At 64.1% G+C, this 18,606-nt stretch overlaps 1 protein-coding gene across 3 annotated transcripts; it reads left to right on the top strand.

Moving 5' to 3' along the window:
* The first annotated feature begins 72 nt into the window (after nucleotides 1–72).
* Nucleotides 73–17,812, top strand: TRAF7 (TNF receptor associated factor 7). 3 transcript variants are annotated; one of them, XM_060648130.2, is made up of 22 exons: nucleotides 94–202; nucleotides 5,284–5,491; nucleotides 7,325–7,443; nucleotides 7,681–7,738; nucleotides 9,576–9,667; nucleotides 11,340–11,456; nucleotides 11,786–11,878; nucleotides 12,016–12,049; nucleotides 12,706–12,889; nucleotides 12,978–13,112; nucleotides 13,753–13,970; nucleotides 14,045–14,118; nucleotides 14,334–14,382; nucleotides 14,462–14,589; nucleotides 14,784–14,866; nucleotides 15,537–15,576; nucleotides 15,690–15,806; nucleotides 15,893–16,015; nucleotides 16,239–16,358; nucleotides 16,449–16,580; nucleotides 16,667–16,786; nucleotides 16,958–17,812. In XM_060648130.2, exons 3-22 carry the CDS (start codon nucleotides 7,363–7,365, stop codon nucleotides 16,970–16,972), a joined length of 2,013 nt encoding a protein of 670 aa, XP_060504113.1. In that variant the 5' UTR covers nucleotides 94–202; nucleotides 5,284–5,491; nucleotides 7,325–7,362; the 3' UTR covers nucleotides 16,973–17,812. The 3 variants fall into 3 exon arrangements, with proteins under 3 accessions (XP_078296363.1, XP_060504114.1, XP_060504113.1); XM_078440237.1 differs by lacking the exon at nucleotides 5,284–5,491 and having other exon boundaries at nucleotides 73–202; nucleotides 12,978–13,106; XM_060648131.2 differs by lacking the exon at nucleotides 5,284–5,491 and having other exon boundaries at nucleotides 73–202.
* The last annotated feature ends 794 nt before the right edge of the window (nucleotides 17,813–18,606 follow it).

Here is an 18,606-nt window from a genome sequence, read left to right as displayed (position 1 = left end):
GGAGCCGCCGGAATTCGTAGTTTCTGGAGAGCCGCGCGTGAGGCGGGGACCCAGGCATTGAGAGACGGGGAACTACAAGTCCCGGCGGGCGTAGCGCCTCAGCGCTTCCGGCTCGCGCGTCCGGTCTGTCTCCCGGCCAGCGGCCGCGGGGGCACGATGAAGCGGGAGGGTATCGCTGCCGCTCCCGGGCGGCCGCGGGCGGGTGAGTGTCCGCGCGGCGCGCCCGGCCCGGGGCTCGCGCCTCGGGGCCGCGCGGTAGGCGCTTCGGGGTCCGCGGAGGCGTCGGGCCTGGGGGGGCGGGGCCGACACGGGCCGGGGTCTCGGCGTCTGTCCGTCGCTTGCCCCATTGCCCCATTCTCCCCTTCTTTATTCATTCCTTTTTCTTGCGTTCGTTGAGCGCCGCCGGGGTCCCAGTTCTCGTAGGCTCTTCTGCAGCTTTTCTCAGCCCGGCCGCTGTTGACACTTCTCGCCGATCCTTCTCTGCTGTGCTTTGTAGGATGTTGAGTAGCATCCCTGGTCCCCACCCACTAGATGCCAGTAACCTCTCCCACCCCCACGTCTTGACAACCCAAAATGCCTGCAGACACCGCCAAATGTCTCCTGGGGGACAAAATCCTCCCCCAACCCCACACACCCCGGCTTGAGAACCGGCCATCTAGAGCGGGGAGGGATTGACAGTACACACAGAATCCTAAAGAGTTGTGATAGGTGCTATGAGAGAAACAGGGCGCTGAGAAAGAGTACGGGGCGCTCTCGAGTGGCTTGGGGAGGGGGGAGGTGCCTACAGCAAGCAGCTTGTCTTGGGAAGTTGCTGGAAGAGCATGCCAGGCAGAGGGAGCAAGGTGTGCAAAGGCCCAGAGCAAGAAAGGGCTTGGTGCGCCAGTGAGTGCTGGCAGACGGGTGAGAGGCCTAGTCCACGGGGCCACACCAGAGTGCATGGTGGAGGGATTGTATTGTGCTTGCAAGGAAGGCTGTTGGAGGATTCGAGCACAGGAGAGCCAGCATCAGATCCAAGGCCGGTAAAGAGCCCCTGGTTGTGTGTAGAGGGGGTGGGAGACGAGGCTGTCTGGCTGTTCCGGCCTCGTTGCCTTGAACAAGTCCAGGGCATTCAGCTGGAGCCGAGGCTGCGATTGTGCTGGATCCCACCCTGCTTTGGCAGGACAGGGGTGGAGGGTAGGGCTGGGGATTCCACCCTGCTTTGCTGCCTCCCTTGCCTAGAGCTCCAAGCTGCCCAGACTGTTCACCCTTCTCCCCATCCCTCACACCCCTTCCCGTGCACACACAGGCCCCCTCTCCTGAGGGCTGCCCACCCCTTGGCCTTTGCCAAGCGTGTGACCTCCCTCTTCCTCATTCCTTCTCTTTGGGCCTCTCCCTTCCCACACCCCTTCCCCGCAAGCCTGTGCGGCAGGCAGGCACTACCTCTCTGTCATACATCCCTACTTGCATTGCTCTGGGCATTCACGTTTCTCCGGAATCCCTGGTCTCTGTGTGTCAAGGTTCCTGCATGTTATAGCTGCACTAGCCCCAGGAAGCCAGAAGCTCCCTCTCAGGGGAAGCAGGGATCCTGGCAACCTGGCTGAGGGAGGTAACCAGCTGGGAAGGAGGGGATGTCTTCCTTCCTGAGGGGTCCCTGTGGAGCAACCCCCACTGTGGCTGTGTGTCACACACAACATTTCTGGAGATGAATGGGAAAGATCACAGTCTGAGGTACTGACTTTGCTGGGACAGGAATCCACAGAAAAGGTCTTTGGCAGCTCGAATGGGGCTTACTAATATTCCCGAGCCTCTGTCTACCTCTCCTACCAGGCCCCCTAGCTTCTCAAGGTCAGACTCACATTCAGCCGTCACCACGTGCCCTCTCACCCTCACAGGGACTGGCATGCAGTGGGTGCGAACCTTGGCCGGCTGGCCAGCTGCAAAATAGGAGTTTGGGAAATGGGAGAGATGTGGTTGAAGGGCCTGACCTGTTTGGATGGCTCCAGGCGGCCTGGGCTCTGCGGTGTGGTGCTCCTCGGCACGGCTTGGTGTGTGGCTGGCTTTGGTGCACCATGGGCTCCTCGGTTTGCTGGCACAACAGGGCTTTGATTGGCCACGGCGTGACCCCTTGTGGGCTCTAAGTCCTGGGGTGGCCTCCCGGCCTCTACCCTTGACTCTCGAAGAGGGGCTGCTGTCGGTGGAGCCCTCACTGTTGCCCCGCCTCTCGCAGCTCCTTTCAGATGGGAGTACATCCACTCTGTTTAACGAGTGAGAAATCTGAGGCCCTGGAGGGCAAGCAGCTTGCCCAAAGTCACGCAGCTGTTACGTGGCAGAGGTGGGATTTGAACCCAGGTCTGAGTCCAGCATTTGTGGCCTGACCGTCGTGCTGTCCATAAGGAACACTTGGAGGGGTCAGTATAAGCACATAAGTGAAGTGTGCCAGCATATGCCCAGCCTTGGGAGGGGTCAGCAGGACATAACTTGCTCCGAACTTGGGTCCCCATTGGCCTGGCCTTGCTGTTGGGTCGGCTCCTAGGACTTTACCGGGCCATCTGGCTGGATTATGCAGGAGGTACCCTCGTAGAGGGGCCCGAACCCCTCAGCTTTCAGTAGATGCCCCAGGGCGTCCCCGGTGTGCTGGCCCTTCCACAGAAGAAATTCGGTTGCTCCTTGGAGGGACATGGGGTCAGGTGGGGCAGAGGAGGGAGAAAGCGGTCCTGGAGTCCAGTGCTGAGGTCACATGGAGACCTGGTACTCGGCTATCCCCCGGGGAAGGAGCACCCTCATGGAAACCGGGACTGAAGGAATGTGCCAGAAAGACTGTAGTACCACAGCCTGGGCTGAAAGGGCATGGAATGGACAGTGGAGTGGGCTGGTGCATGTCTGCATGTCCAGGCCGGGCTCCCGGCTGGGACTTTGTGCACACTCCCCAAGCTTCTGTAGGGAACCAAGAAAGAGGAAGTCAGGGAGGCGGAAACAGCCAGGGCGGCCTGGAGGTGTAGCCCGGGCCCAAGGTGTCCCTGGGCTCTTGGGCAGAGGCCCAGGACCTGTCTCCACAAGTTTAGACTCACTGATTTTTTTTTTTTTCTTAAGTTTGATTTATTTAAGTAATCTCTCCACCCTACGTGGGGCTCGAACTCTCGACCACAAGATCAAGAGTCGCGCGCCCTTCCAACTAAGCCAGCCGGCTGACCTTAGACTCACTGATTTAAGACAGCCTGGGACTTGCTTCCCCCTTGTGCCTCTGCAGCCTGGGTTGGCCCAGACGCTGAGTTGGAGGAAGGGTGTGGGCAGGTAAAAGTGGCCCCTACGGCTAGGTGCTCAGAGAGGAGGCCAAACACCACCTTTTTCCAGAATACTCTCTCCCTGCTCTGGATCTGGGCAGCCCCTTCCTCTGGGAAGCTCTCTAGGAGCCCCCCAGGCTGTGTCAGGTGTACACCTCCCTCCAGCAGAGGGACCCATGGGTGCTGGAGAGGCTGGGTGGGGAGTGCGAGGACACAGCCTTGGGGAGAGGAGGCCACAACGGGTGTCCAGTCTGGCAACCTTGAGGCCACCCTTTAGGAACTGTGGGCACAGAGGGAAGGATGGAAGGTGAGGGCAGAGTCCAGGGCTGGGTGCTCGGAGGGAAGGGAGGCCGGGCAGGCCTCAAACCTGGGCCTGCTGAGGTGCTTAGGGGGAGCCCTGACGTCACACCCTGCCTATCTGGGATGGAAAAGACGTGCTAAGGGGACATCAGGGAACTGCTGGGAGAGGTGTATATGGCTTTGCTATGGCAACCCAGCCTGTTTCCATAGGATTTGGCAGTCCTGCGTGGGCTTGGGCCAGGGGGCCAGTGGGGGCTGACCCAGGGGCTGGGTGGTCCATGGGTGATACCAGGGGCTGCATCTGGAGCTCTGGCTGCAGTCTGGTGGCCACCCACAGCTCTGTGCCAGGCAGGGCTGAGGTGTCCTGGCCACCCATGCTCACCCTGGGGCAGTCACCACTAAATGTGGGCCTGATGGTGCTTCCAGGGCCAGCCTACCCCCATTGCTGGCTCAGCACATGCTGCTGAGGGGACCCCACCACGCCCACTCCTCGAAGGACCTGCTTCTGGCCATCCCACTGTCGTCCCCCCCCCCCCCCCCCCCGTCCCACTCTAGCATTTACAGCCTACACTACCCACTCTGCTGGCTGCCAGCCACAGGGACCACAGTGGGGGATCTTTGTCCCACATTCCCAAGGGTGAGGGCCTAGCAGACCCCATTGGCCTCCCTCCAGGGGGTGGGGTGGGGAGGGGTTCCCAAGGGAGCTGGCCTGCTCTCTGGTGTAGGCTGCCCAGAGAATGGGGCTGGTGGGGGGCTTTCCTGAAGAGGGGCTGGGGCATTATAGGTGGATATTCGTTCCCTTGTCGGGCAAGGAGTGTGCCCCAGGGGCCCTTTGGACATGGACTTGGGTGGACAGAGATCCCTGGGCCTTGACCCTAGGCTCAAGCAGGGGAGCTGGTTTTGCACTGACCCCGGGCACCTTGGGTACCACTCTCCCACCAGCCTCACCTGAAGCCCCATCTCCAGCAGGACCTGTGTGCGGTTTTTTCTCTTTAAGAGATACGGTCCTTGTGTCCCTCGCCTGGGCTCTGCGGAGGCACCTGGAGCAGGCAGGGTGGGGGGACTCGGCTGGGGAGGGAAGGGGAGCTGTGCCTGGCAGGCTCAGTCCATAGCTTTTCCCAGTATGGGAGTGTCCAGTTGTCGAGCTGACAACTCCCTGTCGGCCTGCATATAGGCCTGGTGCGGGGTGGTGAGGAGGCCTACCCCTGGGGGGCGGGGGCATACCCCCCCCCCGGACAGCTGGGCCCAGCGGGGTGGGGGGCGTACGCAGCTGTGCTGTTGTTTCTGGGGTTTGGGCCCACAGAGCTGGGAGACACCGGCGAAGACTTATTGCAAAATGCAGCCCCTGGGGGAGCGGGGCTGAAGGCTCAGGGCATCTTGCTCAATTCCAGGATGCTTAGTTAGGGTAGGGTCTGATCATTGTGATCTGGGGGTGCACAGCTGGGGGAGGCGGTGGCTGCAGCCCAGCAACCCCCCCCCCTCCCCCCGCCTCGGGTCCCTGGCTGGGAGTACAGGCCAAACCATGTAAATGGGGAAGCAGTTACTTCCCTCCTTCCCTGGCTCCACTCTGCTCTCTGGCCAGTCTGTACATCCCCCCCCCCCACCCCCCCCACCCCCCGCCCCCGGGTTGTGTGTCTGCCGGCCTGGCCGCTATTGGCTGTCAGGGGACTTTCCAGCCGATTTGCATGTTGCCCTGCGTGCCTTTCTGTTTACTTCACTTCAGAGTGAGGGAGAGCCAGACGCCTGCTCCCTCAGACTGAGCAGCAGGCACACAGGCCCCACGGGGGCTGGCGTGCTGGCCGCTGTCCTGGGGGGAGTCCCTGCTGGGGTCCCGGCTGCCTGGACCACGGGAGCCGCTCGCTGGAGCCAGCCGCTGGCCGCTGGGCCTCGGGAGCTTGCGGCAGAGGGAGCAGATGAATTGTAAAATCCAGGTCAGTGTGGGCCGGCTGCCTCCCCGTGACCCACCCCCAGCCTCCTCCTGGCACGCCCCGTGGTGCCCAGGCGGGAGCCGACCTTAGGTTTCCCAAAAGGTGAGTCCTGGAGCTCCTACGTCACCCCAGCCGGGGTGTCCTTGCTGCAAGCAGGGTGGCCCCAGGATTTCCTGCTTAGCGTGGAGACCAGCAGCGGCACTGGAGGTGGGGCTTCTGGACCCACTACAGCCACACCTCCACCAAGGGCCTGGTACTGCCCACTCTCGGGAGTCCCTGCCTCTCCCCCATGAGGACAAGCCACCGGAGAGCCTGGTCTGGGACTTAACAGCCAAGTCTCTTGAGTCACAGCAGGGGGAGTGATGGGCAGGAGGGGGAGGCTTTGGCCAACATCTTGGGGTCCCCCCATCCCCTGGTCTACCTGGACCCCCAGGGCGCTGAGAGCATCGGTGGCGGTGCCTTGTGGCAGGGCCAAGTGTGGGGACTGACAGCCACCGCACCGAGGCCCGAGTCTAGAAGACTGGGGGCGGGGGGGCGGTGGCATTGCAGGTGGTATTCAAAGGGGCAGGTGGGAGAGAAGATGGGGGAGCTGTGACAGCTCAGCAGCGCAGCATGGGAACACGCGGCTCGGGAGCCAGCCCCTCCCCGTAGACCCCTAGGTTGGGTTGGAGGACCACCGAGTGGCTGTGGCGTGTGTGAGGCAGACACAGCCAGATGGCTCAGCAGCCCCTCCACCCGGAGCCCCCTCAGTTGTGGGGGGCCTTCACAGCACAGGGTGGGCCCCAGCCTGCATGTGCCCTTGCGCCCCACGGGAGCAGGACGTGCCGGCCTCCCCGGGAGTTCCCGACACTCGTTCTGCTGGCCCGGTCTAGCAGCAGGTGATGAGCCCGCGCTGTGGCCTCCCAGGGGTCTCCTGGGGAGAGAGCTCACGTGTGCTCCTCCTCGCGGGGAGCCTGGCTTAAAGCTGGGGCCTCGCGGCTACAGCTGACTCCGGGCGGGAGATAGGCACCCTGCCGTGGACGCTGACCCCAGGAGGGCCCCGGGGAAGGTGGGCGTCGCCCTGGCAGTGGGGTGGCTTCCCCAGGCTATCCACGATCGGGGCTGCAGGCTGGTCCCCTTTCCTCTCTAATGGCCAGGCCCCTCGTCTTGGGTGGAGTGGGGTGGGGGGAGTAATTCTTGCAGGCCCAGGATGATACCCACTGTGCCTTCTCCCCACCACCTCAGCCTGTGAGTCCTGAGTAGACAGTTGGACCTGCACAAGGTCTGGGATCAGGACTCTCATCTCCTCCCCCTGCCCCAAAGGGGCTTTATCTGCGTGATGAGGCTCTGAGGGGCTGGGCCCCAGGTACATCACCGACAGGTCGTCTGGGGTGTGGCCAGCGTCCTTCCATCCTGAGGACCGGGACTGTCCTACCTGGTAGGAAGCAGGCACACGGCTTGATCCCGCCCCAGGTGCCACACCACAGCCCAGTCTTGGCTCCAGGGACACTTGCCCTCAGACCCAGAGGTTCGGGCAGAGCACAGTGGGGGCTTCCGCCTCTGGGGCGGAGCTGGTGGCGTTTCCAAAAGCCTGAGCCTTGAAGGAAGGTAAAGCTGAGTGGCAGCTGCCTGCCTGCCCCCAGGGCCTCCTCCCTTCCTTGGGCCTGTGCACACCTGGGATGGGAGGAGGGAAAGAGACTTTGCCCGCATGGACCCGCCCTTGTTGGCACTGGTGGTGGAGAGGCCAAAGTGTGCCTGGAGCGGACCAGCCAGAGCAGGCCTGGCCGCATGGGTCAGCGCCGGCCAATCTGACGAGTCCGGGCCACCGTCCCCACCACCGTTGTGCTCCCCCCTCAGGAGACGCTGCCCGTGGACCCTAGATGCCTCTCTAGAGCATGAGCTCGGGCAAGAGCGCCCGCTACAACCGCTTCTCCGGGGGGCCCGCCAACCTTCCCACTGCCGACGTCACCGCCGGGGTAAGCGGGAACCTCACGGGGAAGGGTCTCCCCCTCATGCTCACCTCGTGTGCCGGGGTCCCCGCAGAGCCTCCAGAGCAGTCCCCTCCCTACGTGGAGGGCCTGTGCCGCGTGTGTCCGCGTGAGCTCACGCGTGCACGTGACCATGGTGCTATGAAAGCGCGTCGGTGCCCGTCCACGTGTGTGTACACATCCTCGCTGGGGGTCGATGCCAAGTCTCATCTGTTCTCTGTCCAGACCAGAATGGAAACGACCTTCGGGCCTGCCTTTTCGGCTGTCACCACCATCACAAAAGGTGAGCCAGCCTGTGAGCCCAGGCCAGGGCGGGTTGGGCAGAATCTGGGCGTCCCTTACTCCCACTGGGGTCTGCGGGCACGTCCTGGTGGGGCAGGAGGGGGCATCGGTGCCGGCCCTAGGCTGCCTGCCGCCCCCCGCCTCTGCTGCCGCATCCTTCTCCTCCCCCCCTCCCCAACCCCGGGCATCCCAACACCTCCGTCCCGGGGCCTCACCCGTTACCTCTGGGGAGGGCGGCCCCACCTTCCCTGTCCCTCGTCCTAGTGTCCTCTGGTTCATCCCCGCCCTGGGCTCCTAGCAGCCTCCGGGAGGTCGGGACTGGGGGCCACGCTGGACACGTGTAGGTGGTAAGAAGTGCTCGCGGTGTCCTTTCTCCAGACCGGTTCCAACCCCAGGGCCGTGTGTTCGAGGAGGTTGTGAGGGGCTAACAGCCCGGGGCACTACCTCCTTCCCTGAGTCGTGAGGGTGTGTTGCCTCTCTTGTCAGGGCTGGGGGTTCAGGGATGGACTTTGTTCCTTTGCCTTTTTGGTACTCTGCTCCTCGTAGGTGAAGCCGATTTTTAATTGCTTTTCCGGGGTTCCCTCTCGACGCACTCAGCCGTGAGGCCACAGGACCACTGTGCGCACGTGCTCACACTGGCCCCTCTGCCCCAGGGTGGCTCAATCAGATGCTCCAAAAGTGCCCCTTTTCCTTCTTAGATGTTCCGTCCTGAGAATAAATAAACGTCTCCCCTAATACAAGCACCCAGGTCACTGTTCCTCAACGCCTCATTTACTCTTAGAAGCTGCAGGGGCCCCCGTCACGGTAGTCCCGTGCTCCTGGATCAGACAGTGATGGGAGTCTGTCTCCCTCTCGCCCTACCCAGCAACCCCATCGGTGGCAGGGATGGGTCAGGACTGGGTATGAACAGTCACCTCACCCGGCCCCTCTCACAGATGGGGAAACTGAGGCCCAGTGACAGGGGAGCTGCTTAAAGCCCGACTCATGAATCCATGCCTTTGGGGCTGGTTGTGATGTCTGGGTTTGGGTGGGCCTGAGGCCGGTGGGGCCACTCCAGGGCTTCTGGCTTCCCCATGGACTCCTGACCAACGCCTTCCCTGGAGTGGGCTGAGAAGGCCCGAGGGTGGTTCCAGGTTCTGGCCAGGGGAACAGCTGGGAGACAAGCAGACCCAAACAGCGGGCTGCCTGTCAGTCCCCACCACACACCGGCCCGGGGGCCTCAGGCCTCTGTCCCTGTCTCCTCCTCTGGGCACTGAGGACATCAGAGGACCCGCCCACTGGTAGGGTTACCTTGAGGGCCAAGCAAGATGACATCCCACCTCGTGCCAGGCACCCTCCAGATTAATCACTCAGATGTTGGGCTCTTGCCTCAGCTGGGCACAGGGCAGCCCCAGGGTCAGACCGCTGGCACCTTGTAGAGTCAGAGAGAAGATCCCTCCACCCCACCTTCAGCCTGCCTTGGGAGTGTGACTGTGACTGTCGGGGGCTCCGGAGCTCCAGGCACAGAGGATAGGCCCTGGAGACCACCTGAGCCGGGCTGGCCCCAGGCTGTGCCCTCCCTCCCCACCTGCCCGGCCCTGGAGGGGGCTGAGGATGCAGCCGGGTGGCTCCCAGCTGCCCACGAGCCCAGCCCCAGCCAAGTGGCCCTCAGATCAAGAAGGAGGACTCGGGAGAGGGTGGGGGGCAAGGAGACTTCCCAGAGGGGATTAGCCCCCTGTCCGGCCCAGCCCCTGTCCCCACCGGGCCCGTCCCTCCAGGGAGCCCACTTCCCACCACGGGGGGCCAGCCGTGCCCCTGCAGATCACACTCGTGGCAACCCCACCCTCTCTTCTTGGCAGCCGATGGGACCAGCACGTACAAACAGCACCGCAGGACACCGTCTTCTTCTAGCACCCTCGCCTACTCACCGCGGGACGAGGAGGATAGCATGGTAGGTCTGTGCCATGGTCACTTCTCTCCCCACGGCCTCCGGCCATGCCGTCCTTCCCCAGGGCCAGGTCCCAGGGGTAGCTGAAGGGGAGGCTCCACCCCGAGGCACGCCCTGAGCTCCGGTCTGCGGGCTACGGTGGGTTGGTGAGACAGAGGGCCGGTATGTCGACGTCGTGAGGCCTAAGCGCCCGTGGCAGGACTTTGTGGAGGAGGAAGGAGCCGTGGGGCCGGAGGGTGCAGAGCCTGCGAGCTGGGGCGAAGCGCATTCAGCTCCGTCTTGAAGGCCATGGGAGCCACAGAAGGTTCAGGCGTGTGGGTAACGGATCACATTTCCGCTTTTAAAGTTGTCTGCTGTTGAGTAGAGGATTGGAGGGTGGGCTGGTGGGTGGAGGCGGGACCCCTGAGCAGGTGGCTGGAAGCAGGGCGGCCGGAGCCGGGGGATAATAACGGGCCTGCGAGGGCTGTGCTGACAGGGAGAGCCAGAGAACCTCCTGCCGCTGGCTCTGCGGAGTGAGGAAGGGGCTGGGGTGGAGTCGAGGCTGGCTGCCAGTGCCCACCCAGGCTGTGTGGCCAGGGTCACAGCGGCTGTCCCCTGCCTGCCTGGCCACCGGACCGTGTCACTGGGCTCTGGGCCTGTCAGAAGCAAGGAGCTGCCCTGGCCGAGGGGGTGGCTCGGGCCCTCCTGCCGCTCACCTCTGCAGAGCCTCGCTTTCTGCTTCCCCTCGTGGATTCTCGGGATTCTCGCCAGTGTGGTGGCCCCACGGACTCCAGCTGGTTCTCCTGTCCTCCCAGCCTCCAGGACCCGAGTCTTCTCATGCCGGGCTGCTAGGCCTTCGTTTCCTATTTAATACTGAGGGAAACAGTGTTTTTTTAATTACTTGAATGCGCTGTGTGCCAGGCGCTACACTAGGCCTTCTCTAAGCACAAAGCAGGCACCTTGCACCCCGCTCCCTGGCTCCGCCTGCCTCGGCCTCCATGACCTCTGACTCACGCATGGCTGCCCGGGAGGGGATTTTCCCCAGAGTGGCCGGGACCAGGAGGAAGCCCGTGGGCTGGGTGGGGAGCAGTGGCTCTTACAGGATCTTTACTGGGGGTTTCTAGGCCAAGGCGGGGGGTGAGGGGACGGTTTCCCCACCCAGGCTCCCCCAGATCCCCATCTTCCGTGACTCAGGCAGAGGCAGGCACCCATGGCTCTTCCTCCCTCTGAGGATCCTGGCCAGGGTTCAGTGGGGAGGTCCCTGCCTTCCCTGGGAGCCTCAGTGGCCCGGCCCCGTGTCCCCAGCCAGGGAAGCCAGACGGGCAGCCAAACCCAAGGGGATGTGGAGCCCCCAGCCTCTGCCGGCCTTCCCTTCCTCTGGCAGTCCGGGCGTGGAGGCCGGCCCGGGACTGGCTGATGGAGGTGCCCTGTGTGCAGCCCGCATTCCCTCACGGGAAGCAGGAAGCAGGCCAGGCGAGCGTGTCCTTCTGGAATTGAATAGCAGGAAGCGTCTCCATTTACACAAAGAAAGCTGGCAGACGGGAGCGGGTGGCCCAGCCACAGGGCCGGGACCGCTGGGCCGGCGGGGGGCCCGGGCGCCCCATCGGCTCCCTGGGCACAGGCGGCGGCTCTGCGGGCTGAGGGGGCCCCGGCCTCCCCACCGGCTGACGGGCCCGCCTGTCCCTGTGCGCCGCAGCCCCCCATCAGCACCCCACGCCGCTCCGACTCGGCCATCTCCGTCCGCTCCCTGCACTCGGAGTCCAGCATGTCCCTGCGCTCCACGTTCTCGCTGCCCGAGGAGGAGGAGGAGCCGGTAGGTGTGTCCGCCCAGCAGGCGGCCCCTCGAGGGGCGGAAGGTCTGGCCTACGCGCCCCCCCCCCCCTCCCGTGGGCTGCCCGGGGTCCAGCTTTGGGAAGTGAGGGCGGCGCCCGAGTGGGGTCTTCGAGTCTCCATCACCGCTAGAGAAGCAGGTGCGCACGGCCAAGGGCGCGGCTGGAGGGGTCCTCCCTGCTTCGGTCCCCTCACGCTCAGGCCCGGCCCCGGGCCTCCGCGGCAGGCCCTTCTCGGCCGCTACCCGCCCCCGCCCCCCACTGCCGTCTGCGCCCCGGCGGCCCCCCCTCACCCTGCCCTGCCCGGTTCTAGGAGCCCCTGGTGTTTGCTGAGCAGCCGTCGGTGAAGCTGTGCTGCCAGCTGTGCTGCAGCGTGTTCAAGGACCCCGTGATCACCACGTGCGGGGTGAGGCCACCCCTCCCTTCCTGACACGTGCGCCACCACGGGGCCCGGCGTGGCCGCCCCGGGGCTGCCCTCTTCGGTGGGCACGGGGTGGGGGTGACTCTGTGTCCATGCCCCAAGCCCACCCGTTGTCTCCACAGCACACTTTCTGCCGAAGATGCGCCTTGAAGTCAGGTAGGGCCCCCCCTCCCCAGACCCAGGTCCAGCTGACCTCATTACCCCGCTTGGGAAGGGTCCCTCCGGAGAGGTCCCAGCCCAGGCCCAGCACTGATCATGCCCTCGGCACATGGTGGCTTCTCCCTCGCCCTGCCCCCAGCGCCTCTGCCACGGGGCGCTCAGGCCGGGCTCCGGACCTTGATGGGCGAAGCGGTGAGACCCACATCTCGGGCCTCCTGGCCTCAGCACCAGCTGTTTCCAGCAAGAGTGCCTTGGCCATCAGGGCCCCCCGCCTCACCCTCTCAGGCCTGGGCACCTGGGCCCGGGGCTAGTTCGTCTCCAGGCTCTGCCCCAGGTCCCTCTGCCCTGTTCCCAGACTCCTGAGTCAGCTCAGAGGCCTCTGGTCCCTCCTGCTCACCCAGTGGTCACCCTTGGTGGCCCAGCTGTGCCCCCATCCAGATTCGGGCATGGCAGTGGGACAGGTAGATGGGTGCATCAGGGCCCAGACAGAGGCTCGGTGCGGCCAGCCTGAGGAGCCCGTTCCGGGCCTGCCACACTGGGACTTACCAGGGAAGAGCCCGCCCCCAGCGCAGCCTGGTCGCAGCACTCAGAGCAGAGCTGCCGGGGCAGGGACAGCCAGGTGGACGGTGAGGTCAGCACGCCCTCCCCTCCAGAGAAGTGCCCCGTGGACCACGCCAAGCTGACGGTGGTGGTGAACAACATCGCGGTGGCCGAGCAGATCGGGGAGCTGTTCATCCACTGCAGGCACGGCTGCCGGGCAGCGGGGGCCGGGAAGCCTGCCGTCTTTGAGGTGGATCCCCGAGGGTGCCCCTTCACCATCAAGCTCAGCGCTCGGAAGTAAGTGCTGTCCTCGGCCCCCGCCCCCCACCCCTCCCAGGGGTGCTGAGAGCCGGTGCCTCTGGGGACTGACGCCTGCCTCCCAAAGGGACCACGAGGGCAGCTGTGACTACAGGCCTGTGCGGTGCCCCAACAACCCCAGCTGCCCGCCCCTCCTCAAGATGAACCTGGAGGCCCACCTCAAGGAGTGTGAGCACATCAAGTGTCCCCACTCCAAGTACGGGTGAGTGGGCGGGGGTGGGCATGTGGGCTGCCCCCGGCCAGTGGGCGGGCAGGGCGGGGGCGGCGGGGCCTCCGGGCTGGCATTCACAGTCCCTCCTTCAGCGAACCCTTGTTGAGATCTGCTTGTGTGCTGGGCGCTGGGGAGACAGCCAGGGTCCTAGGGAGACGGACCTTAGCGGGAGCCTCACCGCCGGCTATGTAATTACAAACTGAGGTACAGGTGCCGTGAAGGAGAGGCCTGAGCCCCACAGGAACGCAGAGGGGTCGGAGTGGTCGGCGAGCTGGGAGGTCAGGGAAGGGGGGGTTCCCTGAGAACTGATGCATGCGTGGGTGTGAGCCACAGACTAGCATGAGGGCTTCGGGCGGCTGGACCATCATGAGTGGGGTAGAGAGCAGGGGGCGGTGGGAGGGGGGGAAGAGGCAGGAGCCGGGAGGCTGTCGAAGGGTGCGGAAGAGCCCTTAAGGAGCTTTGGGAGCAGAAGGACTAGATTTCCTCCCAATGTGGCCTGATGGGTGCTGAGTGGGAGCAGGATGGACGGGTGGGCAGCAGGTGGGAGGTGTGGGGAGGGGTGGGGGGGGCGGGCAGGGGCAGTGCCTCACTGGGCAGGCAGGTGGGCAGGGCAGCCATCCTGTGTCTCCAGGTGCACATTCATCGGGAACCAGGACACGTATGAGACACACCTGGAGACCTGCCGCTTCGAGGGCCTGAAGGAGTTCCTGCAGCAGACGGACGACCGCTTCCACGAGATGCATGTGGCGCTGGCCCAGAAGGACCAGGAGATCGCCTTCCTGCGCTCCATGCTGGGCAAGCTCTCGGAGAAGATTGACCAGCTGGAGAAGAGCCTGGAGCTCAAGTTCGGTGAGGGCGCGGCCCAGAAGGCAGGGGTGTGGCCTCTCCTCCCGGTCCCTGACACCCTCTTCCTTGCCACTCAGACGTCCTGGACGAAAACCAGAGCAAGCTCAGCGAGGACCTCATGGAGTTCCGGAGGGATGCGTCCATGTTGAACGTGAGCGGGAGGGGGCCACGTGCGAGGTGGGGGGGTGGTGGGGTGGGGACGCAGGACCGGCCCTCGGCCTAGGCCCCAACAGGAGGCTTGCCCCCCTCCCCGCCACCCCGCTGTCAGGGTTCAGTGTCTGTGCTGGGGGAGGCAGCTGCTGCCGCGTGGGGGCAGGGGGACTGCGGACCCACAGCCAGCATGCCCTCTATTCTTGGTCTTGGCAGGATGAGCTGTCCCACATCAACGCGCGGCTGAACACAGGCATCCTCGGATGTGAGTACGGGCCTGCCGCTGCCCCCTCTGCTGCCCCTGGGCGCCCCCGGGCCCTCACCAGCTCCTCCCGTCTCCGCAGCCTATGACCCACAACAGATCTTCAAGTGCAAAGGAACCTTTGTGGGCCACCAGGGCCCCGTCTGGTGTCTGTGTGTCTACTCCATGGGGGACCTGCTCTTCAGTGGCTCCTCTGACAAGACCATCAAGGTGAGTGGGGTCTTGCCCAGGGAGGTGGTCTACAGCCTGGTGGCGGCAGGGGGCGGGGGGGGCAATGGGCACTGCCTGCCAAGCTGTGCCAGCTCCGGCCTGCCTGCGCCCACCTTCCCTCCACATTCCCACCATGCTGCCCCCTGGCGTTGGGCTGACCCTCCTGGGACCCAGCCTGACCGTGGCCTCTGCAGGTGTGGGATACGTGTACCACCTACAAGTGCCAGAAGACGCTAGAAGGCCACGATGGCATTGTGCTGGCGCTCTGTATCCAGGGGTGAGTGTGGGCATGCATGGTACCCACGTGGAGCGGGGGACGGGAGACGCCCTGCTCCCCCCACGGGCCACGTGTGTCCTCAGCTGGCTGTGTCTACCTCTCCTGCGGGGCACCCTCATCCTTGAGCAGGGCTGGATGGCTGAGTGGTGGCACGCAGGCCCCCACGTTCACAGTGTGTGGCCCCGGAGCTGGGGCGCCTCGGGGAGGTAGGAACTCAGCCGTCGCTCGGCTGGCCTGTAGCCAGAGCCTCAGGCACAGCTTGGGGACGGGACCACAGAGTAGCCTGCCCAGCTCCCCCCTCGCCCGAGAAGGGTAGCCCCTCTCGACCTTCTCTCCTGTCTCGTGTCATGGGACTTCATGTTGTGGGCAGGAGAGGGAGAGACGTGCGTTCCCGGAAAGCAGCAGCTTGGCCGTCGGCAGCGCTAACAGGGGTAGTTACCTCACAGCTTGCTGTCGGACGCTTGCCAGGCAGGCGGCGGGGTCAGGCTTCTACCCCCAAGGTTCCCTCGCCGGAACAGGAAGACGGAGGGCTCGGGGCAGCAGGAGGAACCCGGCCGAGCTGCCGGTTCCTGGTGGCTTCCCGGTGGCTGGTGCTCCCTTGGCCTGGCGAGGCCACACCAGCGAGGACGGTGGCTTCTCCTGCCCTGACCCCTTGGCTCCGCTCCCCCAGGTGCAAGCTCTACAGCGGCTCAGCGGACTGCACCATCATCGTGAGTGGGGCCGCGGCAGGTGGGTGGGAGGGGCCTGGGCCGCACCGGCTTCCGGGGGCCCCAGGCCCGCCGCGCCACCACGACCCGAGGCTTCCTGTCGTCCTTCCCGCCAGGTGTGGGACATCCAGAACCTGCAGAAGGTGAACACGATCCGGGCCCACGACAACCCCGTGTGCACGCTGGTCTCCTCACACAACATGCTCTTCAGCGGCTCCCTGAAGGCCATCAAGGTCAGGCTGGCCTCGCGTGTGCACATGTGGGGCGGCGGGCTACCGGACCCCCGCGCCCCAGCCTGCATCCGTGGCCGTCCCCACAGGTCTGGGATATCGTGGGCACTGAACTGAAGCTGAAGAAGGAGCTCACGGGCCTCAACCACTGGGTGCGGGCGCTGGTGGCTGCCCAGAGCTACCTGTACAGCGGCTCCTACCAGACAATCAAGGTGCGTCCGCACGCGCTTCGCGTGGGAAGACCCCTCACTAGGCTAGACCCCCGGGCCGGCACTGCCCAGGCCAGCCCCGGGGGCTCCGTCTGCCCTGCCCCCATGCCGCCGGGTTGGTGAGACCCTCACACACATCCTGGGTGACGAGCGGGCTGCTTAGCGTCCAGAGGCCCTGAGGGGAAGGTGCCGGGCCTGGGACCGACGGGCTCGAGCTTGTCCGTAGATCTGGGACATCCGGACCCTCGACTGCATCCACGTCCTGCAGACATCTGGCGGCAGCGTCTACTCTATCGCTGTGACGAATCACCACATTGTCTGTGGCACCTACGAGAACCTCATCCACGTAAGGCGGGCACCTAGGGGCAGGGCCTGCTTCCGGGGCGCTGTCCTCTCCGGAGCCTGTGGCTCTGACCTGCCTGGGCCATTCCTTCAGGTGTGGGACATTGAGTCCAAGGAGCAGGTGCGGACCCTGACAGGCCACGTTGGCACTGTGTATGCCCTGGCGGTCATCTCAACGCCAGACCAGACCAAAGTCTTCAGCGCGTCCTATGACCGGTCTCTCAGGGTGCGTGCGGACCTAGTGATGGTGGGAGGTTCACGGTGGGCGGTTGGGCCCAGGTGGGCAGGCCCTCATGTCCCGTGTGCCCCCAGGTCTGGAGCATGGACAACATGATCTGCACGCAGACCCTGCTGCGTCACCAGGGCAGTGTGACCGCACTGGCCGTGTCCCGGGGCCGGCTCTTCTCGGGAGCTGTGGACAGCACTGTGAAGGTCAGTGCCTCGGCTCAGGCCTTCCAAAGGGGCTGCGTGTGTGGAGCAGGGGGCGGGGGGCGAGGAGCTAGAAGCCTTGGGTCGGTGGCACCGGAGGGCAGGTGTGGATGGCAGGTGGTGTTGGGGCGGCGTGGCCGGAGGGGCAGCTGAAACAGAGCCCTTCCTCTGCAGGTTTGGACTTGCTAACAGAATCCAGACCAGTCTTGGCTTCCTCTGGGACCTCCCTAGGCCTGTCCCAACCGGGCTGGCCACATGAGGGGTCTCAAGGGGCGCTCACTGCCTGCCCTGCGGGGACAGACCGACAGGTTCACCTGGCCAGGCAGTGCCCTCCCCACCCTGTGCCCGGCGAGCCTCCCTCTGCTTGGTCCTGTGATCGTCGCCGCCAAGACAGTGCCCAGCCCCTCCCGCTGGGTGCCAGGTACGATGCTCGCCCGGCCCACCCTCCATCCCTGCCCCAGATGGACTGTGGGCCTTTTTACTCACCTTTTCTACTGTTTTTAGACTGTATATAGATTTGATTACTTCTTGATTGAAATAAAAGCTGCACAGACTGTGGCTGTGAGTGGGGATAGTCCTTGGGGTGACAGGCCACCCGGCAGTGCTGTTGTGCTGGGGCACCAGCGGCCAGTGGGAGGGAGGCTGGGGAGGAGCCACAGAAGGGCTCCTGTCAGCTCCAGGATGTGGCCCTCTTGGTGACTTCTCTTCCCTGCCAGGAGCAAGCTAGACCCCCGTTCTCCCCAACACACATCCCCAAGAAGTGAGCCAGGCAGCTCTGTTTTCTGCTGTTTATTGACAGCTGACAGTAGCTTCCTGCCCGGAACCCCCCCTCCCCACTTGCTGGAGCCCCAGCCTGGGCCGCCCGTTGAAGAGAGGCCAGGCACACCCACCTGGGGAAGTATCAGGGCATGACAGCTGGAAAGGGCCCACACGCTCAGATGCCACCTTGGCTGACCCCTTCCACCCGCCCGCCTCGCAACCGCTGGTTTTCGGCGTTTTTAAATTCTTTTTTTTTTTTTTTTTTTTTTTTTTTTTTTTAAGAAACGTCAAAGTTGTGCCCAACACACGTGGATCAGCAAACACAATAGAGGAGGCCAGTCAGTACTTTTTGGAAAGGGGAGAGAGAGGAAAAGAGAGAGAGGGCAAGAACGACCACACGACACAGCCTTGGACCATGAGCAGAAGCGTCCATGGGAACTCGGATGGGGGAGGGCAGGCTGTCTGTACGGGGCCAGCGAGGAGCCCTGAGGAGGGAGGGTCAGGCACACCCTGACACACGCCACACGCAGCCTGGCATGCACGCCCTGCACCCACCGAGGTCACCCAGCTGACGTGCCCACGCTGCACGCACGGCTCCCCCGGAGCCCAGGCGCGCCTCACACCGGCACCCTGGGAGAGCAGGGAGCCCCTCCCCACCGGCTCCACGGTGTGGAGGACACAGCCCAGCAGCGAGCAAGGCACATCCTTCGAGTTCTTCAGACGCAGAGAAGTTAGGAGAGCGAGGGGAGGCCCTAGCGGAGCACGGACCCTCCCGGACCCCAGCTTCCTGTTTGTGCTACTGGGCCAGGTGTCCTAGACGGAGGGAGGGAAGGATGGACAGACAGACAGCCAGGGCCTCTAACAGCTTTTGTCTTGAGCTAGACTTCAGTGTCCTTACAGTTGGTAAATGGTTTTCTATAGAATCAATAATATTTTTTCTTTCTTTAAATATATATTTGTTAAAGTTATACCTTTTTGTTTCTCTGGGGAAATCTGCCTCAGCTCATTCCCAATAAATTAATACTCTCGATAGCTTATATTCTGGGGGGTACAGTGGGGCAGGG

This window comes from Panthera onca, chromosome E3 (assembly GCF_046562875.1).
Source record: "Panthera onca isolate mPanOnc1 chromosome E3, mPanOnc1 haplotype 2, whole genome shotgun sequence".
Lineage (NCBI taxonomy): Eukaryota > Metazoa > Chordata > Mammalia > Carnivora > Felidae > Panthera > Panthera onca.
The sequence above is the reverse complement of the archived record's forward strand: the minus strand, read 5'-3'. Positions and strand labels throughout refer to the sequence as shown.